The following is a 26,558-nucleotide window of genomic DNA, read 5'->3' on the forward strand; positions in this document are numbered from 1 at the left end:
TTCGTTTTTTTTTTCACTCATTTCAGAAGACAGACAAAATGAAAGTTGAAGAAGCAATTTAAGGATACTCCTAAGAAGCATCCAGAACAGACGACATGTTTGCAGTAGAAAGAACTCTTTTGTTATTATTTTTATATCATTTAAACGTCGCAAAAGGTAACCACATCACTTAGTATAGTATCATAGCGTGGTCGAGAGGCTAAGTGCGCTTAAACTTGGCTTGGCTTGGCTACCTATGAAGGGGGCTCGAGGTTCGACACCCGACTCGGGCAGAGTCTAAAGGCAGCACGGAAAAACCTTCTCCTAGATACCCCCTCCTCCCACTGGTCCACAACTGAGATTGGACCAAAGCGCTCTAAGCATGAAAGTAGCGCTATCTAAAAGCCATAATTTATTTATAGTCTATTGTTTTTTTTTTAACAGACAACTAAAAAATATCTTAAAATTATCACATAATTAACTTTTTTTGGGGGGGGGGAGGGGGCACTGTAGTACAGCATTATATATATAAATATGCATTTAAAATAATTTTTCTTTTTAAAGAAAATTATAAACGGAGTTTTGGGACACATTTTCTGGCGACATATCCAGGACTGCCTTACAGATACACTAGCCAATCAGGATTTCCCAAAGTAATATTTTACGTCTTCAAGCACAGCGATTCAAACGTGGTAGTGAGTATTTGCATATCCTTCAATTTTGCTTTTATTACGATTCCTCTTTTCAGTTTGGTCATTATTCATCGGTTCCAAAAAAATAAAAAAATCAGCGTGGCTGGATACGGATCTCGAAAAAGGCTCTAACAAATTTCTTAGAAATGTATGTATTTCTTTAAAGAGAAAAATTGACAAGTCGATTTGCCAAAAAGAGAAAGCTCTGATTTGACCGTTATATATATATATATATATATATATATATATATATATATATATATATATATATATATATATATATATATATATATATCCCCCTAACCCTAAATATAATAAGCTTATAATTAAATTTTGTCTGGAGGTCTAGACAAGGTCACATGTTTCTATGGCCGATTAACTAGGATGCAATTTGGCCAGCACAACAACTAACTGTTTTTACATTCTCAAACAAATGTCATTTACCAATTAGAGTTGGACGGACCTAATGGACCTCATTCACCAATCGTAAAAAACAACATTTAGCCACTAAAATCACGACACTCAATATCCCAGTATTCACACAGATTTGAACCTGAGAGCTCTCGGTTTAGAAACCAACCGTTTAGTCACTCAGCCACCAGACCTCTAATTAATTTCTCATAGAAGGTGTCAGTTTATCACAAGCAAAGAGGCAATTCCAAAAAAGGTTTTTAAAAAAACGATTGGGCTCCATGATGGCCTAATGATTGTGAAAAGGAAAGGTAAACAGATCGGCCATATTACGAAATCCTTCACCATCACCTTTCCCTTAGCCTGCTGGACCGTTGGGGCACCACACAAGATTTGTCAACCGTCATTTCCTATTCCTTCCTTCCATTTTGCCTTGGATAGAATCTCTTTCACAGGCGGGTCCGTCAATTCTTTTGATCAGTCTTCCCATCGCTTTCTCTGTCTGCCACTTCTTCATTTTCCTAGTACTGCTCCCTGAAGGAAGGTCTTTGCAAGGCCCTAAGATCCTGTAATATGGCCATAGAGTTTTAGTGTTGTTTTTATTGTACAATAGTTAGCAGGTCATCGTGGGGTCCAATCGCTAGAGTAACATCTAATCTCTAATCTCTTCGTTTGTGATGAGGACTTTAAATGAGATACCCAGAGTTCCTCTGAAGCATTTCACCGCCCAAGACTCGCATCAGTCTGACTTTGTTGATAGTAGCTATGCCTTTGTCTTTTTAGCTCCAGACAGCGGGTCCATCTTGACCAGTGTTTTCCAAATTGTGTAAGTGTTCGATAAACTACTGTAATAATCAACTAGTAGGCCACCACGTGAATAAATCTCTCTACAAACACGCAAAAAAAAACCAAAATGCTCAGAATGTGCAAAGTGTAGGCCTATATTATAATGATTACCAAACTTTAAAAGAAGTTGAATACAATTCTTTCTTTAAAGGAGCATATTTTTAGTTAGCTGTATGTACATAGCTTTCATATTTAATGTAGACTCGTGTAGAAAACTAGAAACATATAGGTAAAATCATAAAATCAGAAAAAAATACATACGAAATAGAACCCCGTTATAAAGCCACACTCTAGTCAGTCACTTGTTTTTTGTTTTTTTTTACATAGCTTATATTAATTCACTCCGTCTAAGACGAAGACTAAGACTGCTTTATTGATCCTTACGGAAATTTGTTGTGATTACAAGGACTCGTTTCTCATATAAAGACAACACAACAGAAAAATACACATAAATACAACAGACAACATAAAGAGTTCATTCAGCGAGTACACACAGGTATCTTGGTGCATTTCATGTTCCCTGATCAATGAGTGGCGGTGATAGAGTCTGACCGAGTGAGGTACGAGCGAGTTTTTGTACCGCTCCGTTCTTGTTTTGATTGACAGCAGTCGCCCACTTCGCGACGACCTGGCGTAGTTCTGATGGAGCGGGTGGCCGTTGTCTTCCAAGATTTTTTCGATTTTTCTTAGGCATGTTTGTTCAAAAAGTTCCTTTAAATGTGGTAATGTTGTGAGTGTAATTTTTTATGCTTTTTTAATGATGTTTTCTAGACTCTCTGTCGCGCACAATTATTCGTTATCGATGACAACATATGAATCGATCTAAAATAAATTACCAATTTATCAATTAGTAGTGAGTAATTAGTTTTGTTTCATTCAGGATAAGTACTGATCTACGGGAGATAACCCTTGAAAAATAGAATTTAGATAGAAGTTAGAGATCGAAAAGTATCTTACCTTTGTTATGTATTTATGTAATTATTAATATTACTTTTTTTTTTTTTGGTTTGATTGTTTCCAGATTATTTTAGAATCTCTTAGGATGCAAAACGTGTCTCAGTTACGTCATGTATTCACACTAGCCAAACCTGCAGACGTAGACTCTTTTAGTTTGCCTGACCAATACATGTAAGTAGCCTAGGTTCCAATATCTTCATTGTTCTACAGGTGTTTTTTTTTTTTTTAATTATGAGATAGTGGTACGGCGATGTCAATAATGGTAGAGGCTTTCTCTTTTTATCGATGAGCCACGAGAGTACACAATTGTTATTGTAGCTCATTGCTGATTGCCGATGTTAAATCATTCTCTTGTTGGTTGGCTGGTCTATTATTATTATTAGTAGTAGTAGTGGTAGTAGTAGTAGTAGTAGCATTGTGTTACTTTGTATTAAATTGTGTAGAAGGAGCTGATGGGTTTAAGAGAGCAGAGGGGGCAAGGGGGCACAATGTCTCGGGCGCCACCCTCAAGGAAGGGGAGAGGGGCGCCACACGCAGCCTATACTTCTATGTGATGTTCATAGAAAATAGGGAAGGGAGCGCCAATAAAGTACCTTGGTCGGGGCGCACATTTTGCTTACTACGCCTCTGTTCTTTAAAAAGGATTTTTTGCAAAGCTTTTTTTCAACTCAGTCTGTCTGGTAAAAAGTGTGTACACGTTATTTCTCCCACGTCCGTTCTCGGATAAAGCTGAAATTTTGCACAATGGACCTCATTCACCAATCGTAAATAAACACATTTAGCCACGTCATAATATTGATAAAACAATGAAAAATACGTATCACGTGACAGCCACTATGGATACATAATTTGTATAGAAGATATATAGAATCACGTGACTAAATGTTGTTTGTTTACGATTGGTGAATGAGGTCCATTGTTTCTTTTACTACTTCATACAGCTGTGCCCAATATAAACTTTGTTTTTGTTTTAAGTATTTATTTATATTTTCTTGTTATATTTTGATGTTTTTTTTTTTTACTTTTTGTTGTTGTTTTTTTTCTACTTTTTGTTGTTGTTTTTATCTACTTCTGTTGTTGTTTTTTTCTACTTTTTATTGTTGTTTTTTTTTACTTTTTTGTTGTTGTTTTTTTCTACTTTTTGTTGTTGTTTTTTTCTACTTTTTGTTGTTGTTTTTTCTACTTTTTGTTGTTGTTGTTTTTTTCTACTTTTTGTTGTTGTTTTTTTCTACTTTTTGTTGTTGTTTTTTTTCTACTTTTTTTTTTTTTTTACTTTTTGTTGTTGTTTTTCTTTCTACTTTTTGTTGTTGTTTTTTTTTTTTACTTTGCTTTTATTTCAGAACGAAATCTGCTAATGACAAACGTGGGACGTTTCAGCTAAGAAGTGCATCCGTCTTCGGGGTCAACATGCTGATCATTGTGGACATGCAATCCATTGCATTGGTTCATCTGACTAGCACCTACTCATGGGACCGGAAATATATCGCCTTCACTCTGAGGTAAGCTTTTCAATGTTGAAACACGTTTTCCCTTTTAGACCTTTCGATATATAGGGCAGATGATCTGTTTCTTTTGGGCAACGAGAGTGTCATATGGCCAGCACAACGACCAACAGCCTTTACTTTTCCCCATTTATGTCAGGAACTGGGTGAACTCAGAGGTGCCCTAAAAATCCAGAAATTCTAAAACCTAGTCCTCACCAGGATTCAAACCCGAGACATCTCGTTCGCATGTCAACCGCTTTACTACTGGATCACCATTCCACCCTATGTAATATTGGTATTCACGTTTTCTCGCTTAAAGCTGAATAGTCTGGTACTAACAGAGTAAATAAATGTATTACCTAGCCGTAGAGGCACCACACATAATCTGTCGACCGTCCTTCTCCATTGTACTTGTATTAAATAGAATCTCTTTCATGGCCAGTCGAGTTCTCGATGTTTTCAACCCATCAATTCTTTTCGCCGGTACTGTATGCTAAAGGTAGGTCTTTTCTAGCCCTAAACACCATATGATATAGCCAGAGGCGTAGTGAAAGGTTGGGCGGGGGGGGGGGGAACGATGCCACGGGCGCCTCCCTCAATGGGGCCCCACACGCAGAAAGGCGCTAAAAAAAGTTAAATTTTTATAAATATTTTAGTTAGTTAATACATTTTAAGGTTATTTGTATTATACTATTATTAAGTACTTTTTTTATTATAAGCCTATATTTTCTATGTGATGTTTATGGACAATGAGGGGGGGGGCAGTAAAGTTTTTTTGATCCGGGGCGCACAATTTGATCACTACGCCGCCCCTGGATATAGACATACATTTTTAGTTTCGTTTTCAAATTATTTCAACTATAATAAAATAAATTAAAAAAAAAAACACAAAAAAACAAGGGTCTCAGAATCTCAACTTTTTACAAATTAAAATGTAAAAGGCAAAGCTGATAGGCTTTGAACTCATGCTTGCATAGGAATGAGATGTGGCGGTTTTACAAGAAGGAAAAACAACAGTGTTCTGTTTCATAAAATTCACATAATGATAAGGCTAGTCTTCGAGTCATAAGATTAGTGAGTGGTGCAGTATTTCACGTGGCTGCGCAGCCCCAGCTGTGACCTACATATTTTGCCACATCCAGGGCAAGAATAACCATTGTCCAAATGTGGTCGAATTAGATTTTCTTTTCTCCATCTGCGTCTGTCCTCGGCAGCGGATTTTTCTTTTGGTCTCAAAAGTGTATCCCGTGGCCTTTGTGAGTGACCTCCAGCTGTCTCGTTTTGAGTCCGCGTGCAACCAGGTTCTCCCTTCTATGTCAGCTAAGGCAAGTTGGCGTCTAAGCCGGTCTTTAAAGCTTTTCCGTGGAGCGCATCTGTTACGTTGACCACCTTTTAGCTCACCAAAAAAAGATTACCTTTGGCATATGTTCGTGTCTTCCATACGGGTTACGTGCCCTGCCCAGTGTAACTGTCTGACAATAAGAAGGTTCAAATAGAAACTTTTAATTAAGCTTAAAAGCAAACAGTAAAGTTCCCCTTTCAGACTTTGTGATCTTTTAGACAGATGATGTTAAGGTCATCTTTTTCAAGGACCCACTGTTAACGAGTGTGTCATGCATTCAGCCCAACGATTAAAAGCCTTTTATTTCCCTAGAAACATGTCAGATATCTATTCAAGCTAGATGGACTCAGAGGCGCCCTAAAGATGCCATAGTTAAAAAATACCAGCCTTCAATAGGATTCGAACCCGGGACATAATGTTTGGAAGCCAAACACAACACTAAGCCACCACTTTAATACAGCTTAGTAAGAAAAAAATATATTCAGCGTTATCTAGAGCAATAGATGCCTCATACAAGACATATGAACCTTTGGAGAGAGAGGGAAGGAGAGAGAAAGAGAAAAAGAGAGAGAATGAGAAAAAGAGAGAACGAAGGGAGAGAGAAAGAGAGAGCGAAAGAAAGAAAAAAGAAGAGAAAGAGAGAGAGAGTAAGAGACAGATGAAGAGATAGAGAATAAAAAAGAAAGAGAGATATACGGTGAAAGTGGTAGAAAAGAATGAAAATTAGAGAAAGAATGAAAGAAGGAGAGAGAGAAAGAAAGGAAGGAAGAGAAAGATAGAAAAAAGAGAGAGAAAGAAATATAGAGAAAGATAATTAGAGAGAAATGAGATGCTCGAACGAAGTTCAAACTTTAAGCAATTATTTCTTGCACCTAACAAAACAAGAATCAGTAAACAAAATTAACCACTTAGTCAATTAATTAATGGTAGTTAAATATTTGTATCAATACCTACAAGGGAAAATAATCTTTCAGTATTTAGAGACATAGCAAATATTTGGGGTTTTGGCACCCTTATATAACAAGTCATTTCTCTTCCGCCACCGCTAGAGTCTATTTTAAACTTTAAACTTTTTTGTACCTATCAATACATGAATTAATTTAAGAAATCAAGTAGACTAATAAATATTGGTAATAATTTTTTTATATCAAAAAGGGAAATAAATTCTACACTATTAAGAGATATAGTTAGTATATTTGTATTCGTTTTTAGGTACGTTAATGTTTTGCTTGTGCTTTTGAACTTTAAAATTAGTAACTTTTATTGAAACATCTTAATACGTTGGTATTGATTACTGGCCTTGATAAATGATAAATGGAAATGTACCTACTCAGGGAGAACCCAACCATAATAATAGTCAATGACCACTGGCTGAACAAGGTCAAGTTTATCATTAAATCCGACTCCGGCCAGGAGATAGAGACGGCTAAAAACATTTATCATCCTGGGAACACATACAAAATACACCTTGAAAGGTAAGCCTAGCATAAAAGGATTAAAGATGAAATCCTAGACATTAGCCTTGTTCCGAACGATGTCGCCCACAAAGAAGATTCCCCCTGTCCAAGCAACTGATGTTTCCAATGTAACGGCAAGTGCCGATACATTTTGAGGGGACAGCGGAGTCTCAGGCTTTGCCAGGGTGTAGGTTTGGTCGCAGATATGTTCCCCACACAGTGGTTTACCTCTCTTCACTCAGCTAATGAGTCCAAAGGAACGCCAATCGTCGACTTGGTTTGGGATCAGAGTCTGCCAGTGTGTAGCACTGGGTGATTGAAACTGCCTGAGGATCGCTGGCTTATGATTTTTTCATTACGGTTGACTCCCGAAGCCTTTCCCATGATTGGGTTTAATGAAAGGCAGTAGAGGTTTGAATACAGAGTTCTCCTTCTGATAGGTGGGTAGTTGCTGGGTAGCATACACTAACGAGCCACGCCATCCCGAAGCTTACTGGTTTGGGAGCTAGAGATGAACAGTTCCGTTGGGTCCAATATCTTAACCAATTGTAAAGACATGTGTTGGTCTGTTTCTCAGATGATATTTTACACGCATGCATATAGTAAGCATTTTATTGGTGGTGAGGTGTTTATTTCTTGTACCACTTCCGGCAATGACAACCTATATATTCGTATTAGATGTATACGATTCTATATCTTACATTATTTACTGTATATCAAATATAAATGCTTGACTGCAGTAATATTTTTTTTTATTGAAAAGTTATTATCTCCTTTTTAAAAAAACGTAATAAAAATAGGTTAATACAGTAAAAGTTAGAAATCTCATTACAAGAGTGTATTACTTTAAATAATAATTAACATAATCATAAGTTTACTATTGTTTTTCCTACAAAAATAAAATTGTTCTTCTTTATATCTATATATGCTGGTAGAAACATTTATAATGTATGGTGTTTGTTTATATGAATAAAATATGCTCGTTCTCCTGAAACAGTTTTGAAAGTTATGAGATTGCAGACTGCAGTGAGAAAAAAAGATTCGACAGCTGGACAGGTAAACAATTTACACCACCAAAACATATATCTCATTTAAAAAACCCAGAACATATTTGTACTATCCCTCCTCCTTCCTTATGGCTCTTTAAGCTTTAATGGGTTGCCTGAATCAGCCAGGACAACTAAAGATTATGCAGTTTTTAAGTCACTGATTAGCATGCATGACTAGTTGGACACATCAATACACGTAGGACGTAATTATCTACTCCTTTAAAGTAACGTCTGTAATGTATAAGATAAGATAATCAATGAGCACAGCATTGTTCCTAAGCTGCATATTCTAACTAATAACTGGGATAGAAATGTATTGGGAATTCATGTAGACAATTTGATGATTGGCTCCATCGAAGTACCATATTTGGTTTTTATAATAAATAAAAAAGATATATGTCTACATTTATCAAAATACTCTTCACGGTACCCAGTCAAAATAGCGCCGAAAAAATAGCGCGAACAAAATAGCGCGAACAAAATAGCGCGAACAAAATAGAGCGAACAAAATAGAGCGAACAAAATAGAGCGAACAAAATAGCGCGAACAAAATAGCGCGAGCAAAATAGAGCGAACAAAATAGCGCGAACAAAATAGCGCGAACAAAATAGAGCGAACAAAATAGAGCGAACAAAATAGAGCGAGCAAAATAGAGCGAGCAAAATAGCGCGAACAAAATAGCGCGAACAAAATAGCGCAGAAAAAAATATATTTTAGTCATTTTGAAAGAAATACTTTAGATATCGTAAAATATGAAAAGAGCCATAATTTTTCTTTGTTTTAATGCCATTATAATGTTTCAGTCATTTTGCAGGAAACACTTTAGATATCTTAAAACATAAATAAGCAAAAATCATAATAAGGTAAAATTAGTAATTTCAAAATATAGCATGTATTTACATTATAAAAGTGTACTTCGAAAACACGCAAAGATACTTTGTCAAATTTACACACACAAACACACACAAACTTTCAAAAAGTTAAATTGTAGGACATGCCACGTAGAAATTCCTTCACTGGCTTGTTTCTGTACATTGGCAATATAGTTCTGCATTTTTATCAAAGGTGAAAAAGGGGAATGATATAAAATTTAAAGAACTCTCGTTCTCTGCAAATATGGCATAATTTCAGATCGATAATATTGAAAAGATACAGACATCAACAAAAATGATGCCCAAGACATTAAATTACTAATATTCCACTACTTTTGTAAACATCATATAATAAATCCGCGATATTTTGTCTTGCGCTATATTGTCGGGAAATTTCGCGCTATTTTGTCAGCGCTAATTTTTCCGCGCTATTTTGACGGGTCACCACTCTTTACACTAAAAAGAAACGGATATATATATATATATATGAATATATATATATATATGTATATATATATATATATATATATATACATATATATATATATATATATATATATATATATATATATGTACAGATTAATATAGAAAAAGAGAGATAGATAGATAGATAGATAGATAGATAGATAGATAGATAGATAGATAGATAGATAGATAGATAGATAGATAGATAGATAGATAGATAGATAGATAGAGATAGATAGATAGATAGATAGATATTCTGTATGGCGATCTAACAGAAGGCAGGATAGCCGCTGGTCGCCAGCTTTTACGGTATACGGTATACGAATGTTTGCAAACGCGACATGAAGCTCTTCAAAATTGACATTAGCAGCTGGAAAAAATGGTGATTTAGAGATCCACATGGAGAGCGAGCATAAATGAAGGTTGCCGGATTGCAGATGCCATAAACAACAGTAGTAGCAAGAAGGGTGAAAATGCAACGGCGCCTGGTGATTACATATGCCCAACCTGCGATCGCAGCTGTGTACCAAGGATTGGCCTCTTTAGTCCCACAAGAAGTTGCAAAGGGAAAAGATCGTTTCTCGAGACGTAAAATGTCACATATAGATAGATAGATAGATAAATAGATAGATAGATAGATAGATAGATAGATAGATAGATAGATAGATAGATAGATAGATAGATAGATAGATAGATAGATAGATAGATAGATAGATAGATAGATAGATATTTATCCCGGTTTTGTGGCACCAGGTATGCGCCTTCACCCCTTCGGGCAGATGGAGCTTGTAAGCCTAGTAAGTAATTCATCTAGAAGAAGGGTACTAAGACTTCAACCCCCCGATGAAGCTTCAGGAGACAACCTCAAGGAATAATCAGGAGTGAAGCCCCTTAGGCGTTGAATAGCAACTATAACATTCCCTCCGGAACCTTCTGCAACTGAGATGGTGCCAAATGCGTTCCTTTGGATCTCATAGTCAAGGTAGAGAGAGGGACCCATGACCCCTTTATCGAAGGCCCAGTAATGCGCGCCGGAGAGGAAACTCTGGTGATGCTGCAAAGCGGCTAAAACAACACTGGAGCCAAAACCAGTGACTCATCTGGGCGCATCCACTGCCTTTCCAGACAAAAGGAGCCATATATATATATATATATATATATATATATCCATCCATTTAGACATCCATCGGACCGCTATAAATATGATGTGACTTAATGCTTGCTTTTTACTACAACCAATACCTACTCACATCACGCTTCAGCTATGAAACATGCAATATAATTCAATATTATTTCGACGTTACGTTTCTTATAGGGACAGTTCTTGAGGGACTCGAGTACTTTGGCGTGATCTCTGGAAGCTGTGAGTCTTCCGTCACAGCTGTGCAGTGTGACAACACCAGCATCATGTATGACAACGACACCTCTAAAGATATTGCAGCCGGTAAGAAGCACCTAAGAAACGACTATTATAGGGAAGAGTCGATTCTTTGGTTGATGTTTTCGTCAGTCAGATTTACATCTTAACAAAAGAAATAACCGGCTATGATTTAGACTGTACTAATTCGGTTACCTTGATATAAAAGCCCCTCCAAAAACATGGAGCTTTGTGCTTTATATCTCGAGGTTTTTTGTTTTGTTTTTTTGTTTTTCAACGTCATTTTTGTTTCAAATGTACGAGAGTCGAATTTTTTATTTATTTTTTCTTGAGATTAAGAAACTGACGATGCCTAATTATTAGGATGGAGGCGCGTTGGCTGAGCGTAAGGCGCTTGGCTTCCGAACTAGAGGTCCAGGGTTCGATTCCTAGTGAAGACTGGGATTTTTAATTTCGGGATCTTTGGGCGACTCTGAGTCCAACTCAGCCGTAATGGGTACCAGAGATTAGTTGGAGAAATGTAAAGGCGGTTGGTCGTTATATTGGCCACATGACACCCTCGTTGACCGTGGGCCACAGAAATAGATGGCCTTTACATCAAGGTCTGAAAGGCGAGCTTTTTTTAACATTATTACTATGACATTTTGTATAGTGTTGTGACACGGTTACTGTGTGAGGTCAACCGTGACACACGGTCAAGTGTTGGGTATCGGAGAGTTCGGGGACTTAGGGGAAGTGACGAGTGTGTAAACAAGAAGAGAGGAAGTCAGCGAGTGAAGTTGGGTATCTGAATATAACGTTTGCCGTGTATATATGTTATGTTGAAATGTTTCACAAATAAAAGGCACTTTAAACATAAAAGGACTTGTCTCTTCACACATAGTCTTGACTATCTCACAATGTTGTTTGAAGAGATAGACTTAGATTCTCTCGCGTTGTTCCGCACACAGGGCGGCAAGACAGAGATAGACTTAGATTCTCTCGCGTTGTTCGGCACACAGGGCAGAGATAGACTTAGATTCTCTCGCGTTGTTCCGCACATTGGTCAGAGATAGACTTAGATTCTCTCGCGTTGTTCCGCACATTGGTCAGAGATAGACTTAGATTCTCTCGCGTTGTTCGGCACACAGGGCAGAGATAGACTTAGATTCTCTCGCGTTGTTCCGCACATTGGTCAGAGATAGACTTAGATTCTCTCGCGTTGTTCGGCACACAGGGCAGAGATAGACTTAGATTCTCTCGCGTTGTTCCGCACATTGGTCAGAGATAGACTTAGATTCTCTCGCGTTGTTCCGCACATTGGTCAGAGATAGACTTAGATTCTCTCGCGTTGTTCCGCACATAGGGCAGAGATAGACTTAGATTCTCTCGCGTTGTTCCGCACATAGGGCAGAGATAGACTTAGATTCTCTCGCGTTGTTCGGCACACAGGGCAGAGATAGACTTAGATTCTCTCGCGATGTTCGGCACATAGGGCAGAGATAGACTTAGATTCTCTCGCGTTGTTTTGCACATAGGGCAGAGATAGACTTAGATTCTCTCGCGTTGTTCTGCACACAGGGCAGAGATAGACTTAGATTCTCTGGCGTTGTTCTGCACAAAGGGCAGAGATAGACTTAGATTCTCTCGCGTTGTTCTGCACAAAGGGCAGAGATAGACTTAGATTCTCTCGCGTTGTTCTGCACAAAGGGCAGAGATAGACTTAGATTCTCTCGCGTTGTTCGGCACACAGGGCAGAGATAGACTTAGATTCTCTCGCGATGTTCGGCACATAGGGCAGAGATAGACTTAGATTCTCTCGCGTTGTTTTGCACATAGGGCAGAGATAGACTTAGATTCTCTCGCGTTGTTCTGCACACAGGGCAGAGATAGACTTAGATTCTCTGGCGTTGTTCTGCACAAAGGGCAGAGATAGACTTAGATTCTCTCGCGTTGTTCTGCACAAAGGGCAGAGATAGACTTAGATTCTCTCGCGTTGTTCTGCACACAGGGCAGAGATAGACTTCTGTTTTATCTTCTCCAATTCATCTGGCATACAGATTCGAAGGTGCCTTTAACTCTTTCTCTCTGTAATTATTTACCACATTCTGGTGGAATCAACGCTGGTATCGTCAGTTAGGAAAGAAAGAGTTAAGATGAGATATCTACCACTAAGCTTCAGTGAAATCACACGATGTATTTATAATTGTCTTGAGTTTGATTCTTTTAAACCCAAACATTCAAACAGTAAATATAGATAAAATACTATTCCGATACAGGGTACTATAATAATTGTGATGATGAAGTAGACTAACCATTTACTTACTCTGTAACTCAGGTGTTCTTAACCTGTGGGTCGCGACCCCCTTAAGGGTCGATTGGCGATTTGCTAAGGTCGCCTAAGACCATCTATAAATATAATGTTTCTGTCAATTCTTCTATTGCTGTGTGTGTGTGGGTGGGTGGGGGTCGAGGAAGAGCGTGGAGTTGTAAAAAGGGGTCGCCGAGCTTAAAAGGTTGAGAACCTCTGCTGTAACTAGTGACATCTAGCTCTCACTCTCAGAGTCCTAACCCTAACTGCCTCTAACTTTTAACTATCTGTAACTGAGCCAGACACGTCGTTATAGAAGGCCTATACACTGACCTGCAACTGTGAAACATTATCGATGTTTTGTTTGAATTATCCAAAAAAAAACGAGGCATAACATCCATCTCATTACCTTTCTTTTTTATACAGGGAACAACAAGGGGGGACAAAGCCTGATATTGTATTGCATTTAACTGAAGCAGATTTTAAATTCATGCCAGTTCTTATATTGCTACGTGACATTAAAGATTTTTGTGTCGATCTCTTCTAGAAATGTTGCTTCCGACGGTCATCTCTGGGAAAGAGTTCATCACTCTGAATGAGCCCAACAGGAACGCTCCTGGTGTCTTGGTTTTGGTGGCTGTGGAACCAGAGACCACAGTCAAGCATTACATGGATAACCTAGGTGGAGCTAATCTATACTCTTTGGTGAAACTGGGCGACCACAAGACGGTAAAACTAGCGTCAGTGTTTTGTTTGTGGAATGTTTAGCCTGATTTGGGTGTTCCTTAAGAGTTGAGGAAAATCTACTTCCTAGTCTATGACCTCCCGCAGCACGACGGGAGTTGGCAGCGGTCAGGGTATAAACCCTGGACCGTCGTGACGACATAACGACAGTGCAGCGCGCATATTGCAAGACCAGGCAGCCCCTTCCATAGCAAGACACAAACAATATTGTGAGTCGTGTAGTCCCATATACCAACAGTATTCTTTTAATTAGTGGGAAGCGTGGTCGAGAGTGCGCTTGAACTTGGCTTGGCTTGGCTACGTAGAAGTGGGCTCGAGGTTCGACAACCAACACGGGCAGAGCTGTGTTTACTGAGCGCCTAAAGGCAGCACGGAAAACCAACCCCTAGATACCCCCTCCCCCCACTGGTCCACAAATGAGATTGGACCAAAGCGTTCTGAGCATGCTATAAGCATGAAAGTAGCTATATAAAATCTATAATAATAATTCGTGTTATTGTATTCCAAAGCTTATATTAACAACTCTGTTTGTCTGGTAAATAGTTTGTACACGTTATTTCTCCCATCCCCAATCTCTGATGAAGTTGAAATTATTTCAATTACCTGGCGAAACAATACTCACTGTTTAAAAAAAAACAACTTATCATTTAATTAATTGTTGGTAATATTAATTATTTTGTTAGGTATCGAAGAAGGGAAAGCGTATGTACTTGACAGATGTGGTGGCAAACATTGAATTAGTCTCTTTATATTTGGTGAAGAAAAGTAGGTCATGGCTTGAAAAATTGAAACTAATAATAGATAACCATAACACATTCTATTTTCATAAGCACTTCGTTGGTACAGTGGTAAGCGTATTGGCTTGAGGAGGCTTGAGCTCTCTAGTTCGAATTCCAGTCGAAACCTTTTTTTCAATACCAGTTGGGAAAAGGAGAAAAAAAAAGGGGGGGGGGGTAGTTTCGCAAAATTATCCTGAATATTAATTTTAAAACTATTGAATCAATAATGCCTAACATTCGGATATTCCCGAACGCGGTTTTCAAGAACACGATAGTCCTTTCAAAACCTATGTTGGATCTAGTTCTAGTTCTCTAGCCAAATTTATATTTCTTTTTTTTTTTTAACTTGAGAAATTCTAACGTTCAAACGATAGTTTACCCCGTGTGGCCGTCGAGCTAGTAAGACTTTTCTCTGCTGTATACATCAAGTGTGAAATTTCTAGAAAAATCGTTACAGCCGATTTTGAGATCACCGTTTAGGTTCCACCCTCTAGCATCCATGAAGTTCTGACTTGAGTAGAGGTATTGCATATCTGAACATTAACTTGATCAACGACAAGGTTCGTTTCAAATTTACAGTTGATGTATTGAGTAGGCCTAAAACTTGAACACACCCAAAGAACCAACGTATTGAAAATTTAGAATATGTATTGCTCTATTTAGAAAAGCAACAACAATACAGTTCTAGTTAAAATAGATTTGATTAATGTATTGATTTTACACTGACAGATCGATGCTACCCAATACGCGTCTTTCCTGACCAGCGACAAGGCTATTCAGGTCTATTACGTCATGAGATCTTTGTGTAAAGGCCCTGGCCCTTATGAGATTGGCGACGCCAGCGTGACTAAACTGATACCTATGCAGTTGTTTTATCACATATACGTTCTGTAGTAAGTATTGTCTGACACAGCGGTTCTCAATCTTTTATGCTCGGCGACCCCTTTTTACAATTCCCCATTTAGCCGTGACCCCCCCCCCCTCGCACACACACACACAGCAATAGAAGAATAGACAATAACAATCCATTTTTTTCAATGGTCTTTGGCGACCCCTGGAAAATCGTCAATCGACCCCCAAGGGGAGCGACCCACAGGCTGAGAACCCCTGGTCTAACAGCTTGATAGGGTGGGATGTGACAACTGCCGTGATGACTTTACAACAGGTTTGTAGCTAGGGGAGGGGGGGTTGATGAGGTTTACAAATTGTAAAAATGTTTTGCATATTTCGGATGTTCCTTCAGATACGTGCTACCAGGTGTGAAGTTACTTAACCAGTATAGCCAACACTGTCTTGTCTTTTTCCGGTGTCTCTTGTGGGTTGACGTAGTCTTTTGCGACTAAAATTGCGGTTGCGCCTGTATCGTACAGTACGTAGGTCATCTGTTCTCCCACGAAGCCTGGGTATACCTGCAGTTTATCAGCATGTTTGGCAGCAAATGCTCCATCTCTTGGTCTGTTGTTCCAAACTTTATTGCGTCGGTTGTAGAAGCAAGTCTCTGTAATGTGGCTTGTTCTACCACAATTTTGACATTGGAAACGAACCTTTTGCTGGTTACGTTGATATTCTCGTTCCTTGTAGGTATATGTTGGGCTTCTTTCTTCAGCTTTTCACCTTCTATATGTATATGTTGGACTCTTATCTGCGTTCTCTCTTCGATATCTATATGATGGACTCATTTCTTCATCTGTGTCTCTTCGATATCTATATGTTGGGCTCATTTCTTCATCTTTCTCTCTTCTTTCTGTATATGTTTGACTCTTGTCAGCGTTCTCTCTTCTATCTCTCCGATACTTGAACGTGTGTCACGGTTGACCACACATAGTAACCTTGTCGTAACAGTCTGGTATCATTAAGCTGGGTGAACTCAAGAGTCGCCCGAAGATTTCCAAATTAAAAATCCCAGTCTTCACCAGGGTTCCAACCCCGGACACCGGTTCGGAAGCCAAGCGCTTAACCACTCTAACACCGCGCCTCAAAGTCAGGCTACCTTCTACTTGGAATTACTCTCGACTTTTCTTTTAACCATTCTTTTACAATTCCTTATTTTAGTTTGCAAACTCTTCGTCGGTTCAAAAACCAACAAAAAACCTGGATGGGTTGAAAACGGCTCTAAAAATTTTCTTAGGAGTTTGAAAGCTGTTAACGTATCTTTGTGAAAATAGACGTTACGTAACAGTTTTGCACCGTTTTCTATGTCTAGATCTAAATGCCTATTATTAAAATTTTATTTTTACATACGCTTAACAAAAAAGTTTTTTTTTTTGTGGGGGGAGGAAAGATCGGTCAGGTAAAAATACTCCATTTTCAACCATTTTCAAAAAAAATCTTTCATTAGTTATCTAAAGAAAAAAAACTTAATTGCTATTAAAAACATTAGTTCAGCTGTGTAAAGGAGGAAACGTCTTTTGTGATGTTTATATTTTTTACTTGTTTCACGTATTTTTGTACACGTCTGCTTTCTCTTCCGTCAGCACGTTTACCATTACCAGCACGTCGGACAAAAACGACTACTCCAGAGATTACATCGTTCTTATTGTGCATCACGACCTCATCTCCCACATGGTCATAGACGGACATGAAGTCTCCGAAGAGTACGTGATTTAGTCCTTTTATGGCACGATTAGGAATTATTTATTTGTTTCGTAAATAGGGGAAGTTTTTGCCTAGAGATAATGACGTCGCCTGTCTAAACTAGACTAGGCTTTGAGGAAGAATGGCGAAATGTAAACAATACTTTTCACGGCTTTAGAGAGAGGGAGGGAGAGAGAGACGGAGAGGGAGAGAGAGAGGCAGCTTTGATGATTAAGGAAATGTAGCTCTTGTTCTACTTTTACTACCAGCTACGACTATCTTCTATTGTTTGCTTTTCGGGTGTGGTATTAGGTTTCGTTATTTCAGTGTTACCTCCCTTTGGTTTATCTTCATAAGACAGTGCGGAAGCGCCAAACAATCCTTTTGACTTGCAGTAGAGCATAGGGCCGCGACAGCACTTCCCAATCAGACTCTGTTCTGGGCAATTCCACTCAGCTGGGTCCATGTCCATCCTGCCGTTTTTGCCTCTTGGTCTAGGCCCTACTGATCTCATCCATGTATGCTTTGGTCTTCCAGCACGTATTGTGCCGATGTGCCGAAAACTGAAAACTCAAACTAAACTCTCTTCCCCTGTGGGTTCCAGTCTGTTTTGTTTCGCAATAAGTAATGGCTCGAAATGTATGAGCCGGTTAAGTTGGCCGAAACCCATTGTCACAATGTCATAATTTATCAAGCTCTTGTTATGGGTGTGTATGTGTGTGTGTGTGTTTGTGGGTGTGTATATGTTTTTATTTTGTTGGCATCTGCATCTATATTATTATCTCCATAGTCCTAGTAGCAATGCTGAGGTGGATAATAGTAGATCAAACAAAATTTCTATTTGTTTGGACCAATAAAATTATCATATATTATTTTATCGTATTTTATTCTTATTCATTATATGAGAATATTACACTGCATTTGCTTAATAATCTTTAATTACAATTTATTATCAAGCCATTGAAAATATCTGCAACCTCCATTAGCGGCCCCGAGAGGGGAAAAGAAGCTATTAGTTTTGTGTGGAATGTCTGTCCGTCCGTCCGTCCATCCGTTCAGTTCGTAAACTAGAAAAGATAGTGAAAATCCGACATCATAGTATTTTAGACCATTCATAGTTCTGATGCAACGGCTACTTTTTTTTTTCTGAAAGCGAAAAAATTAATTTTTTAATCACTTATGCAAACATTTTTTTTCATAAAAACACAGCACTTTTACAACTATTTACTAATAATAGTAAGAAAGACGTGAAGCTCTTTACTAGGCACTCCAACCTGCTCACATTTCTTAACACATTTATGCAAACGGTTTTAGATTTTTGTTATTTTTTTTTTTGTTTGTTTTTTTTTACATTTGTATTGCTAAGTTAAATAAGGTCTGTATTACTAACTACTACATTTATAAAAAGAAAAATGTTTACTTTTTTTTAAAGAGAAAAAATCTATTTAGTATGCATATAAGCTGGACATAATATATAAGAGATTGACCCTTTACAAAACAATTAGATAAATTAGATAATCATTACAGGGCATTAGTTAGGCTAGGTACAGATTCAACCTCACATTCACTTTCACCTTTCCTTTGGTCTGCTGGACCGCTAAGGCACCACACAAGATCTGTCAACCTTCTTCTTCCATACTTCTGTGTCTTTTGTCTTTGATAAAATTGCATTCTGATGTTCTTTCTGAAAATATTGAAACCTTCCATTTTAGCTGCCTGGGTGGACCACTTCGGGGGCCGATTTGGAGTTTGTGTTTCTACACAAACTGTCTTTGTAACCTTGTTAGTTTGTATTGCTGTAGCTGTTATTTGCTTTATTATTCTTTACGTTTATGTTGTTGTTGTTATTATTCGTATACATTTCATTTTCAGGAGGCATTGGTACCCAGTAGTGGGGAAACCCGGCTGGCAAATAGCTCACTTGAAGGCACTGCCTGGACTTCATATCGTGAAGGCGAGAATCAGCGCAACCTTCGGCTGCTACACATATGGGGGCAGCAAAGGTTTCGGCTACCTAACAACAACCGACCACTCGACAGACAAGATAAGCGAGGTTGTACTTTAAGGTTTAAGTTGCATTAGTGTCGTAACACTTTAGGAGACGTACTGACTGCAGAGAGAGAAAATGAGAGAGAGAGAGAGAGAGAAATGTAAAGAGTACGAGACACGTCCAGAGAGAGAGGGAGAGAGAGAGTGAAACTTAAAGAGAGAGTGAGAGAGACACTTAAAGAAAAAGAGCGAGTGAGAGAGGCACGTAAGGAGAGAGAGATAAGTAAAGAAAGAGAGAGACAAGTAAAGAGAGAGAGAGGCACGTAAGGAGAGAGAGATAAGTAAAGAAAGAGAGAGACAAGTAAAGAGAGAGAGAGGCACGTAAGGAGAGAGAGATAAGTAAAGAAAGAGAGAGACAAGTAAATAGAGAGAGAGGCACGTAAGGAGAGAGAGATAAGTAAAGAAAGAGAGAGACAAGTAAAGAGAGAGAGAGGCACGTAAGGAGAGAGAGATAAGTAAAGAAAGAGAGAGACAAGTAAAGAGAGAGAGAGGCACGTAAGGAGAGAGAGATAAGTAAAAAAAGAGAGAGATAAGTAAAGAAAGAGAGAGACAAGTAAAGAGAGAGAGAAAGACGCGTAAAGAGAGAGAGAGAGAAGTAAAGAGAGAGAGAGAGACAAGTAAAGAGAGAGAGAAAGACGCGTAAAGAGAGAGAGAGAGAAGTAAAGAGAGAGAGAGACAAGTAAAGAGAGAGAGAAAGACGCGTAAAGAGAGAGAGAAACAAGTAAAGAGAGAGACACACACACATAAAGAGAAAGAGAGACAAGTAAAGAGAGAGAGAAAGACGCGTAAAGAAAGAGACAGACAAGTAAAGAGAGAGAGAGAGAGACAAGTAAAGAGAGAGAGAGACACACACATAAAGAGAAAGAGAGAGACGTAAAGATGGACCTGTATAGAAATAAAGATGTAAAGAGAAATTGATGTAAAAAGAGAAATATAATTAGAGAAATGTAAAGACAAACCTGATGTAAAGAGATGAACGGAATGTTGTAAATATTAAAACGCAAAAAGAAACAGACGTAAAGAGTGAGAGAGAGAGAGAAAGAGTTGTGCAAAAAGAGAGATGTAAAGACATTGGCAAAGAAACAAAATGGACTGTCTGGGTTTTAAGTTCCCCTTTCAGATCTTGTGGTCTATAGGGCAGATGATGTAAATGCCATCTGTTTCTGTGGCCCACAGTTAACGAGGGTGTCATGTGGCCAGCACAACGACCAACCGCCTTTACTTTTCCCCAACTAATGTCAGGCACCCATTAGAGCTGGGTGGACTCAAAGGCGCCAAAGGGTCCCGAAATTAAAAATCCAAGTCTTCACCAGGATTGGAACCAGGGACCCCGGTTCCGAAGCCATGCGCGTTACCAATCAGCCACCGCGCCTCCTTCTGCGTTTTAAAATGTTTCTAAATAGTTTGTTTTTAGCAGATGAAATCTTTGCTCTCTGTTTTTTACTTTAATCCAGCATGTTTTCCTTGATTTATTTCTAGTGTATGTCTGTGTTTTTTTTTTTATAACATTTCATTGCACCTCACGGCTGACGTTGAGTGTTAAACGCTTGATTTCAGGGTATTATTTATTGAAATACATCTGAACTTTAAACAAATGTACATAAATTGTCTGTCTATCCTCGAGGGACTTGAGAGGAGGTCCTAGCTGTATTGGTGGGTTATTGTGTAGAGGAGTGTTTCGCCAAACCCTAGTGTTCCGAAAGGCCTGAATGGGCTATTCCAAGAATAATTAACCAGCTGGCTACCACGAAAAATTAATCTCTTTAAAATATAACAGTGTTCAGATAAACACTCAGAATATACGAAATGTTACGTTAACTCTTTCTCTCCGTAATGTTTTTCTCTCATTCCGATAATATTATTCGTTTTGCTCATTTGTATTTCACTCTCCTGTTAGGATTAAACGTCAATTACTTATTTGTTTGTTATCAGAAAATGTTATTTTCGATATCAAATTATAGGAGAAAGCATGTTCTTTTTACACAACACAAATTAAAGTTGATAAATCCAAAAACCAATTTAGTTTAATGGGAGTCAAATCAACGTTGGCATCGTCAATTAGGAGAGAAAGAGTTAAGAACAAGTTTTGGGAAACACTGGTGTAGGGGACCGGGGAAGCTGGGTGGTACCACCAGAGAGCGCTCGCTAGTTGGGCCCCCGCTGTGACCTGCTGACCACCGTCTAAGAATGCTAGCTGGGGTTCTGTGATCTTGCTAGCGGAGACCTTGTTTCGGGGTGCGGTGCTAGGTCGAGACCAATCGTTATAGAAAGCCTGAAACGTCACAACATGTGGGCAGTTTAAACCAACAGCTGTGCGTTGCTTAGGGTAAGGAGGTCGGGAAGAAGCGGTGGAAAGAACGACATAAAAGAATGAAGGGGAATGTCATTTTAAAGAGATTCTATCCTTAGGCAAATAGAGAGAGGAATGGAGAAAGAAGGTGGACAGTGTGGAGAGGTTGTGTATATGCTGTGACATGTGATGATGTTTTTTTTGGTATCGAGCTCTTTATTATACTAGATATTATTTAACTGACTAGAATAAGCATATCACAAACAATAGATAAATAGAATGAATAATTTCTCTTTCATAGAATGGAGTAATTTATTCTTCTATTGCTGTGTATTTATGGTGGGGGGTCGCGCCAGAGTTGGGGATAGTATGAAGGGGTCGCCGATCTTAAAAGGCTGAGAACCGCTGGTCTACGTTGTCAAATCTAGAAGAAAAAAAAAGTTTTATTATTAAGTAGTGTTGATGTGGGTCTCCTGTCGTTACTCTGTCTCTGAGCTGTTTCCGTTCTAAGTTTTTAAATGCACCGTCGCGTCACTAAGGAAATCCCCGATTAGTCCAAACTTTTAACTATCGAGTCATTGCAACAGATCATGCGTAGTGCCCCAACAGTTGGAAAGTCTAGGGCAGTGTTTCTCAAACATCTGACTAAAGTTTACCCTTTTATAATTTTTGTAACGCTGACTACCCCTCGACTTTCATCTATAAAAAAAAATGAATAAAATAAATGGGTATTTAAACAAAAAATCAACATAGTTAATGAGGTGCAACGCGTACCCCCCCCCCTCTAAAGTAAATCCCGCCCCCCCCCCTGTGGGGTACGCGCACCCCACTTAAGGAAACACTGGTCTCACCGTCTTAACGTAAAGGTATAAAGTGAAGGTGACATAGATTGTGTTGTGTTCCTAACAGTTCTGCATCCATTCCGTGAAGACCATGACGCCAGGTGACTACGAAGACAACGATTGTGACGGAAGGAGCGATGAGGAAATCCCAGACGCCTTAGGCAAGTGAACACTGTTTACTAACTTGTGATTGTTTTTTTTTCCCCTGACCTCTTCCCCTGATTGGGTGATAATAATCAACGTGTGTTTTTTGTTGTGCGGCTTCTTCGACCTGACCCAGGTTTCTGGAAAGAGGTCAAATTAGGTCATAGTTTCGATTCGTGTAATATGTAATATTCTACACTAGACTTCTGTCTTTAAATGTGGTTTTATTGCTCATCACAACCGCCTTCAATTTACCCAATCTATCAGGTACCCAGTAGAGCTGTGTGGACTCAGAGGCACCAAAAAGATCCTGAAATTACATATCAGAGTCTTCAGAAAGATTCGAGCCCGGGACCTCCGGTTCGGAAGCCAAGCTTTACCACTCTGCCACCGCGGCAGGGAGGTTAAAGCGTATTGATAAATATAGCAATTTTATTTTCTGATATCAACTCATGATATTTTCATATGTCTTTTTTTGTTGACCCAAAGGCGTGCTAAATTTCCTGGTGGTTGTGGTGATTTTTTATTATTGATTAATGCTGCATTTTTTTCTCTGATATTAACTATTGATATTTTAATATGGCTTTTTGTTGACCCAAAGGCGTGCTTAATATGTTTACAGTTGCTGACTATAATAGGCCACTAATGACTATAATTGTTCACCATGGGTAGCCAGGATTTTTCGAAAGGGAGGATTCGGGTATTTTATTTCTTACCCCACCCCAAATATGTGTGTTTATATATGTGTGTACACGTCAATAATATTTATTACATTCCAACATTTATTCTCTCAGACTTTTTTTTGTACCTTAGAATAGGCTCTTCCTTGTGTTCGTGGAAAGACAGTAGGGTTCTGGGCTATCAAAGTATTATTTCTAGTATTTAAATAAAAATAAAATGCATATTCTGAGGTAAAGTAACACCTTAAGTAAAATCACTAAATTTAGAAAGCCTTCACGACAGAAGGCTCAAAAGTAAAGTAGCAATCATACATAAAACACTGAACCATAATCTTCAAATACAAAAACAAAATTTAATAAAATACTCTGAAAGACACAAAGATAAAGGCACATTCCTCGTCCCATATGCTAGGACAAATTTGTACAAACACTCCTTCTTCCCTAGTGCTATTAGAGCATGGAATGGGTTGCCTGAGCTAGCCAGGAAAACCAGTGACTTGGCAGAATTTAAGTCATTGGTTAATATGCATGACTAAATGCATGACGCGTAGGACGTAATCATCTTCTTTTTTGAAGTAACGTCTGTATTATATAAGATAAGAAGATAAGATCTACAGTGCATTATTCTGCTATTCTTGTATTAAACATGTGTAGGTCTGTGACAAGAGGGACAATAAGGGTGGCTACCTTTATTTTTTTTATTAGAGTTAGTCCCCTTTATTACTTGATTTAAGTCCCTGTTAACTGTTTACAATGGTCACTCTCTCTTGAGTCTTTCAACTGACCAGTGTAGTTTGAACTAAATCTCTATAATGTTTAACTAATACTTGTGTTGTACTATTGCTGTGTTACTCAAGAGGAGTGTTGAGTGTTCCCACTGTTGTGGGAAGAGTATTTCGATAATGAGCTAAGTAGACTTTATTCATTTGTTAGTACTATGTTGGTTTATGTAAAAGATATAGGTCTACTTAGTCTCTTATCCTCTCCTGTATGTTTTTTTAAAGACATCTTTTCTTTAGATACGAGACAGTAGTGTGTCTCATGAATGACGTCATTTCATTGTTTATGCATATATGATATTATTGTAAACCATCTTTTTGGTTTTTCGGCATGGAAAACATTATTGTGCCTCTATGATGATGGTTCTTTAATTATATTGACCGGAAACTGTCTTGCTACTTTGCTTTGTTTCATTATGTCATTTTCTTTTGTGAGCCTTTATTGCCATTTATATTTTCCATGATCTTTTTTCTTTTGTTTGTAAATAAACTCCTTTTTTTTTGTTGCACCTGAAATCTCAGAAGTATTACTTGTCTGTCTCAGTAGTTTTGTATATCTAGAGGCTATAGTTATTAGCCTAGATAATATAATTGGAACCACAAAGCACAGGTCACTGGTCTTATGACCTATCCTAATACTAGGTCACAAAAACCAAATCAGCTATTCACTGCACTTTATTAATGGAGGACCTAAAACGGGTAGAAATAGGTAGAGATAGTTTTGCTTTAGTTTTTTATTGGAGTGGGAGAGTAACAACAAAACCCCCTTTTGGCTTCGCTCGTTAAATGTAGTAATTCTAGCATCGCTTTTCCTTTTTTGTAGGAAGACAAGATGGGAGGGGGGGGGTAGCTAAAGAACTCTCTTGGCTACGCTTCTGAAATTGGGTGACTGTAGTTTGCTTTAATTAATTTTTTTCGAAAAGGGGAGTTTAATCGTAAAAACAATCTGTTGTTTTTTTTTTACCTCGAAACCATCTGGAGGTTGGTCATTTGGTGACTGTAGTTAATTGCGCTAGTTGCGTCAGAACACTCTGTAGGGGAGGGGGGTAAAGTCAAATTGGTCTAAAGGGTGGTACATTTAACTCTTTCTGGTTGGGGGGGGGGCGTTTATACTCAAAATCTCTCTTGCCTGCACTAATAGAATTAAGTGACTATAGTTTGCTTTAGTTATATTTTGTATATATATATATATATATATATTTAACATAAAACCCGTTGGATGAGGGCTTTAAACTCAAAACGCTCTAAGGGGATTTTAACTTAAAGCCCTCTGGAGGCGAGGAGATTAAACTCAAAACCCTCAGAATCTGGCGACTCTAGTTTGCTTTTTTTTTTTTTTTTAAAGAGGGTGTTTTTAACGTCAAAATGTTCTGCAGGGGCTTTGAAACTCACCTCCCCCCCACCTTTGGCGACTCTCATGGAATTAGGTGATAGTCGTCTGCTGTATTTTTTCTTTCATAGAAGAGTGTGAAGAGATTTTAAACTCAACATCCCTCCCCCCTTTTGGTTGCGATGGAGCAAATGATGATTTAACATAAAATTCACACCTTCAATAAACAAAATAAGAGCAAAAAACAGTTCACAAAATCCCCCCCCCCCCCAAACTAGACCTATGAAATAAACTAATGACTATAACAGGCCACTTATGACCTATTCATGTTACAAATGAAATCATCGTATTTTCATCCTTATGTTCATGTTTTGTAACTGAATTAATTACAAAGTGCCACCTAGGAGTTTGCGTTAAAACACAAACTTCCTAGGTTGTCTAGATTTAATATATGCCCATAAAAGAAAAAAGTTATATACCTTTTCATACTACTGAGAAGTAAGTGAATTTTTTTTTTTTTGAAGTTTAGATGTATGACTATATTTCATTTGTTATATCATAATTTAATGTTTTCTCAATTAGACACTGACGACGATGGTGCCGTTGATGAGGACTTACAAGGTTTAGTTGGTAAGATGAAACTTAGGTTTAAATATACATTGAAATTTAGAGAGTGAAATATAATAATAATAATAAGAAGAAGAAAAAGCCGCTACCCTTATCGATATCGCCATACCACTGTCTCATAATTTAAGAAAAACTGAAATAGAAAAACAAAGAAAATATGGGAACCCAGGCATGAGATTTTACATTTATGGAAGTTATCCAAAATAACAATATACCCCATTGTTAGATCAACCGAGTGGATATTGGCAACTTTAAGGCCCTTAACATTCATAGGAACATTCTCGTTGCCTGTCAGATGGCGGTACTGCTGCAGACATCACCAGAAAATTCCTCAGTGGAAATTGATAAAGGGACTACAATTAATATTTTGTTTCTCTTTAACGAAATTTTAACCTGGTACTGCTATCAGTGCCAGAGAATGAATACTTGTTCGTTTGTAATAATAATAATAACAATTATGACAATAATTAATAATAATAATAAATGGAGTATAATAGA

At 38.1% G+C, this 26,558-nt stretch overlaps 1 protein-coding gene across 1 annotated transcript in view; it reads left to right on the forward strand.

The window, feature by feature from the left end:
- The window catches only part of LOC106072961 (uncharacterized), a 77,300-nt gene that overhangs the window by 4,162 nt on the left and 46,580 nt on the right, over positions 1 to 26,558 (forward strand). The window contains exons 2-14 of the mRNA XM_056017486.1: positions 27 to 156; positions 544 to 674; positions 2,950 to 3,056; positions 4,226 to 4,384; positions 7,046 to 7,186; positions 8,166 to 8,224; positions 10,870 to 10,998; positions 13,770 to 13,951; positions 15,475 to 15,638; positions 17,220 to 17,339; positions 19,192 to 19,372; positions 22,568 to 22,661; positions 26,016 to 26,063. Coding sequence (XP_055873461.1) covers positions 96 to 156; positions 544 to 674; positions 2,950 to 3,056; positions 4,226 to 4,384; positions 7,046 to 7,186; positions 8,166 to 8,224; positions 10,870 to 10,998; positions 13,770 to 13,951; positions 15,475 to 15,638; positions 17,220 to 17,339; positions 19,192 to 19,372; positions 22,568 to 22,661; positions 26,016 to 26,063 — 1,576 coding nt within the window. The 5' untranslated portion in view covers positions 27 to 95. The remainder of the gene's footprint in view (positions 1 to 26; positions 157 to 543; positions 675 to 2,949; positions 3,057 to 4,225; positions 4,385 to 7,045; positions 7,187 to 8,165; positions 8,225 to 10,869; positions 10,999 to 13,769; positions 13,952 to 15,474; positions 15,639 to 17,219; positions 17,340 to 19,191; positions 19,373 to 22,567; positions 22,662 to 26,015; positions 26,064 to 26,558) is intronic.

Source organism: Biomphalaria glabrata, chromosome 18 (genome assembly GCF_947242115.1).
Source record: "Biomphalaria glabrata chromosome 18, xgBioGlab47.1, whole genome shotgun sequence".
NCBI classification, from domain to species: domain Eukaryota; kingdom Metazoa; phylum Mollusca; class Gastropoda; family Planorbidae; genus Biomphalaria; species Biomphalaria glabrata.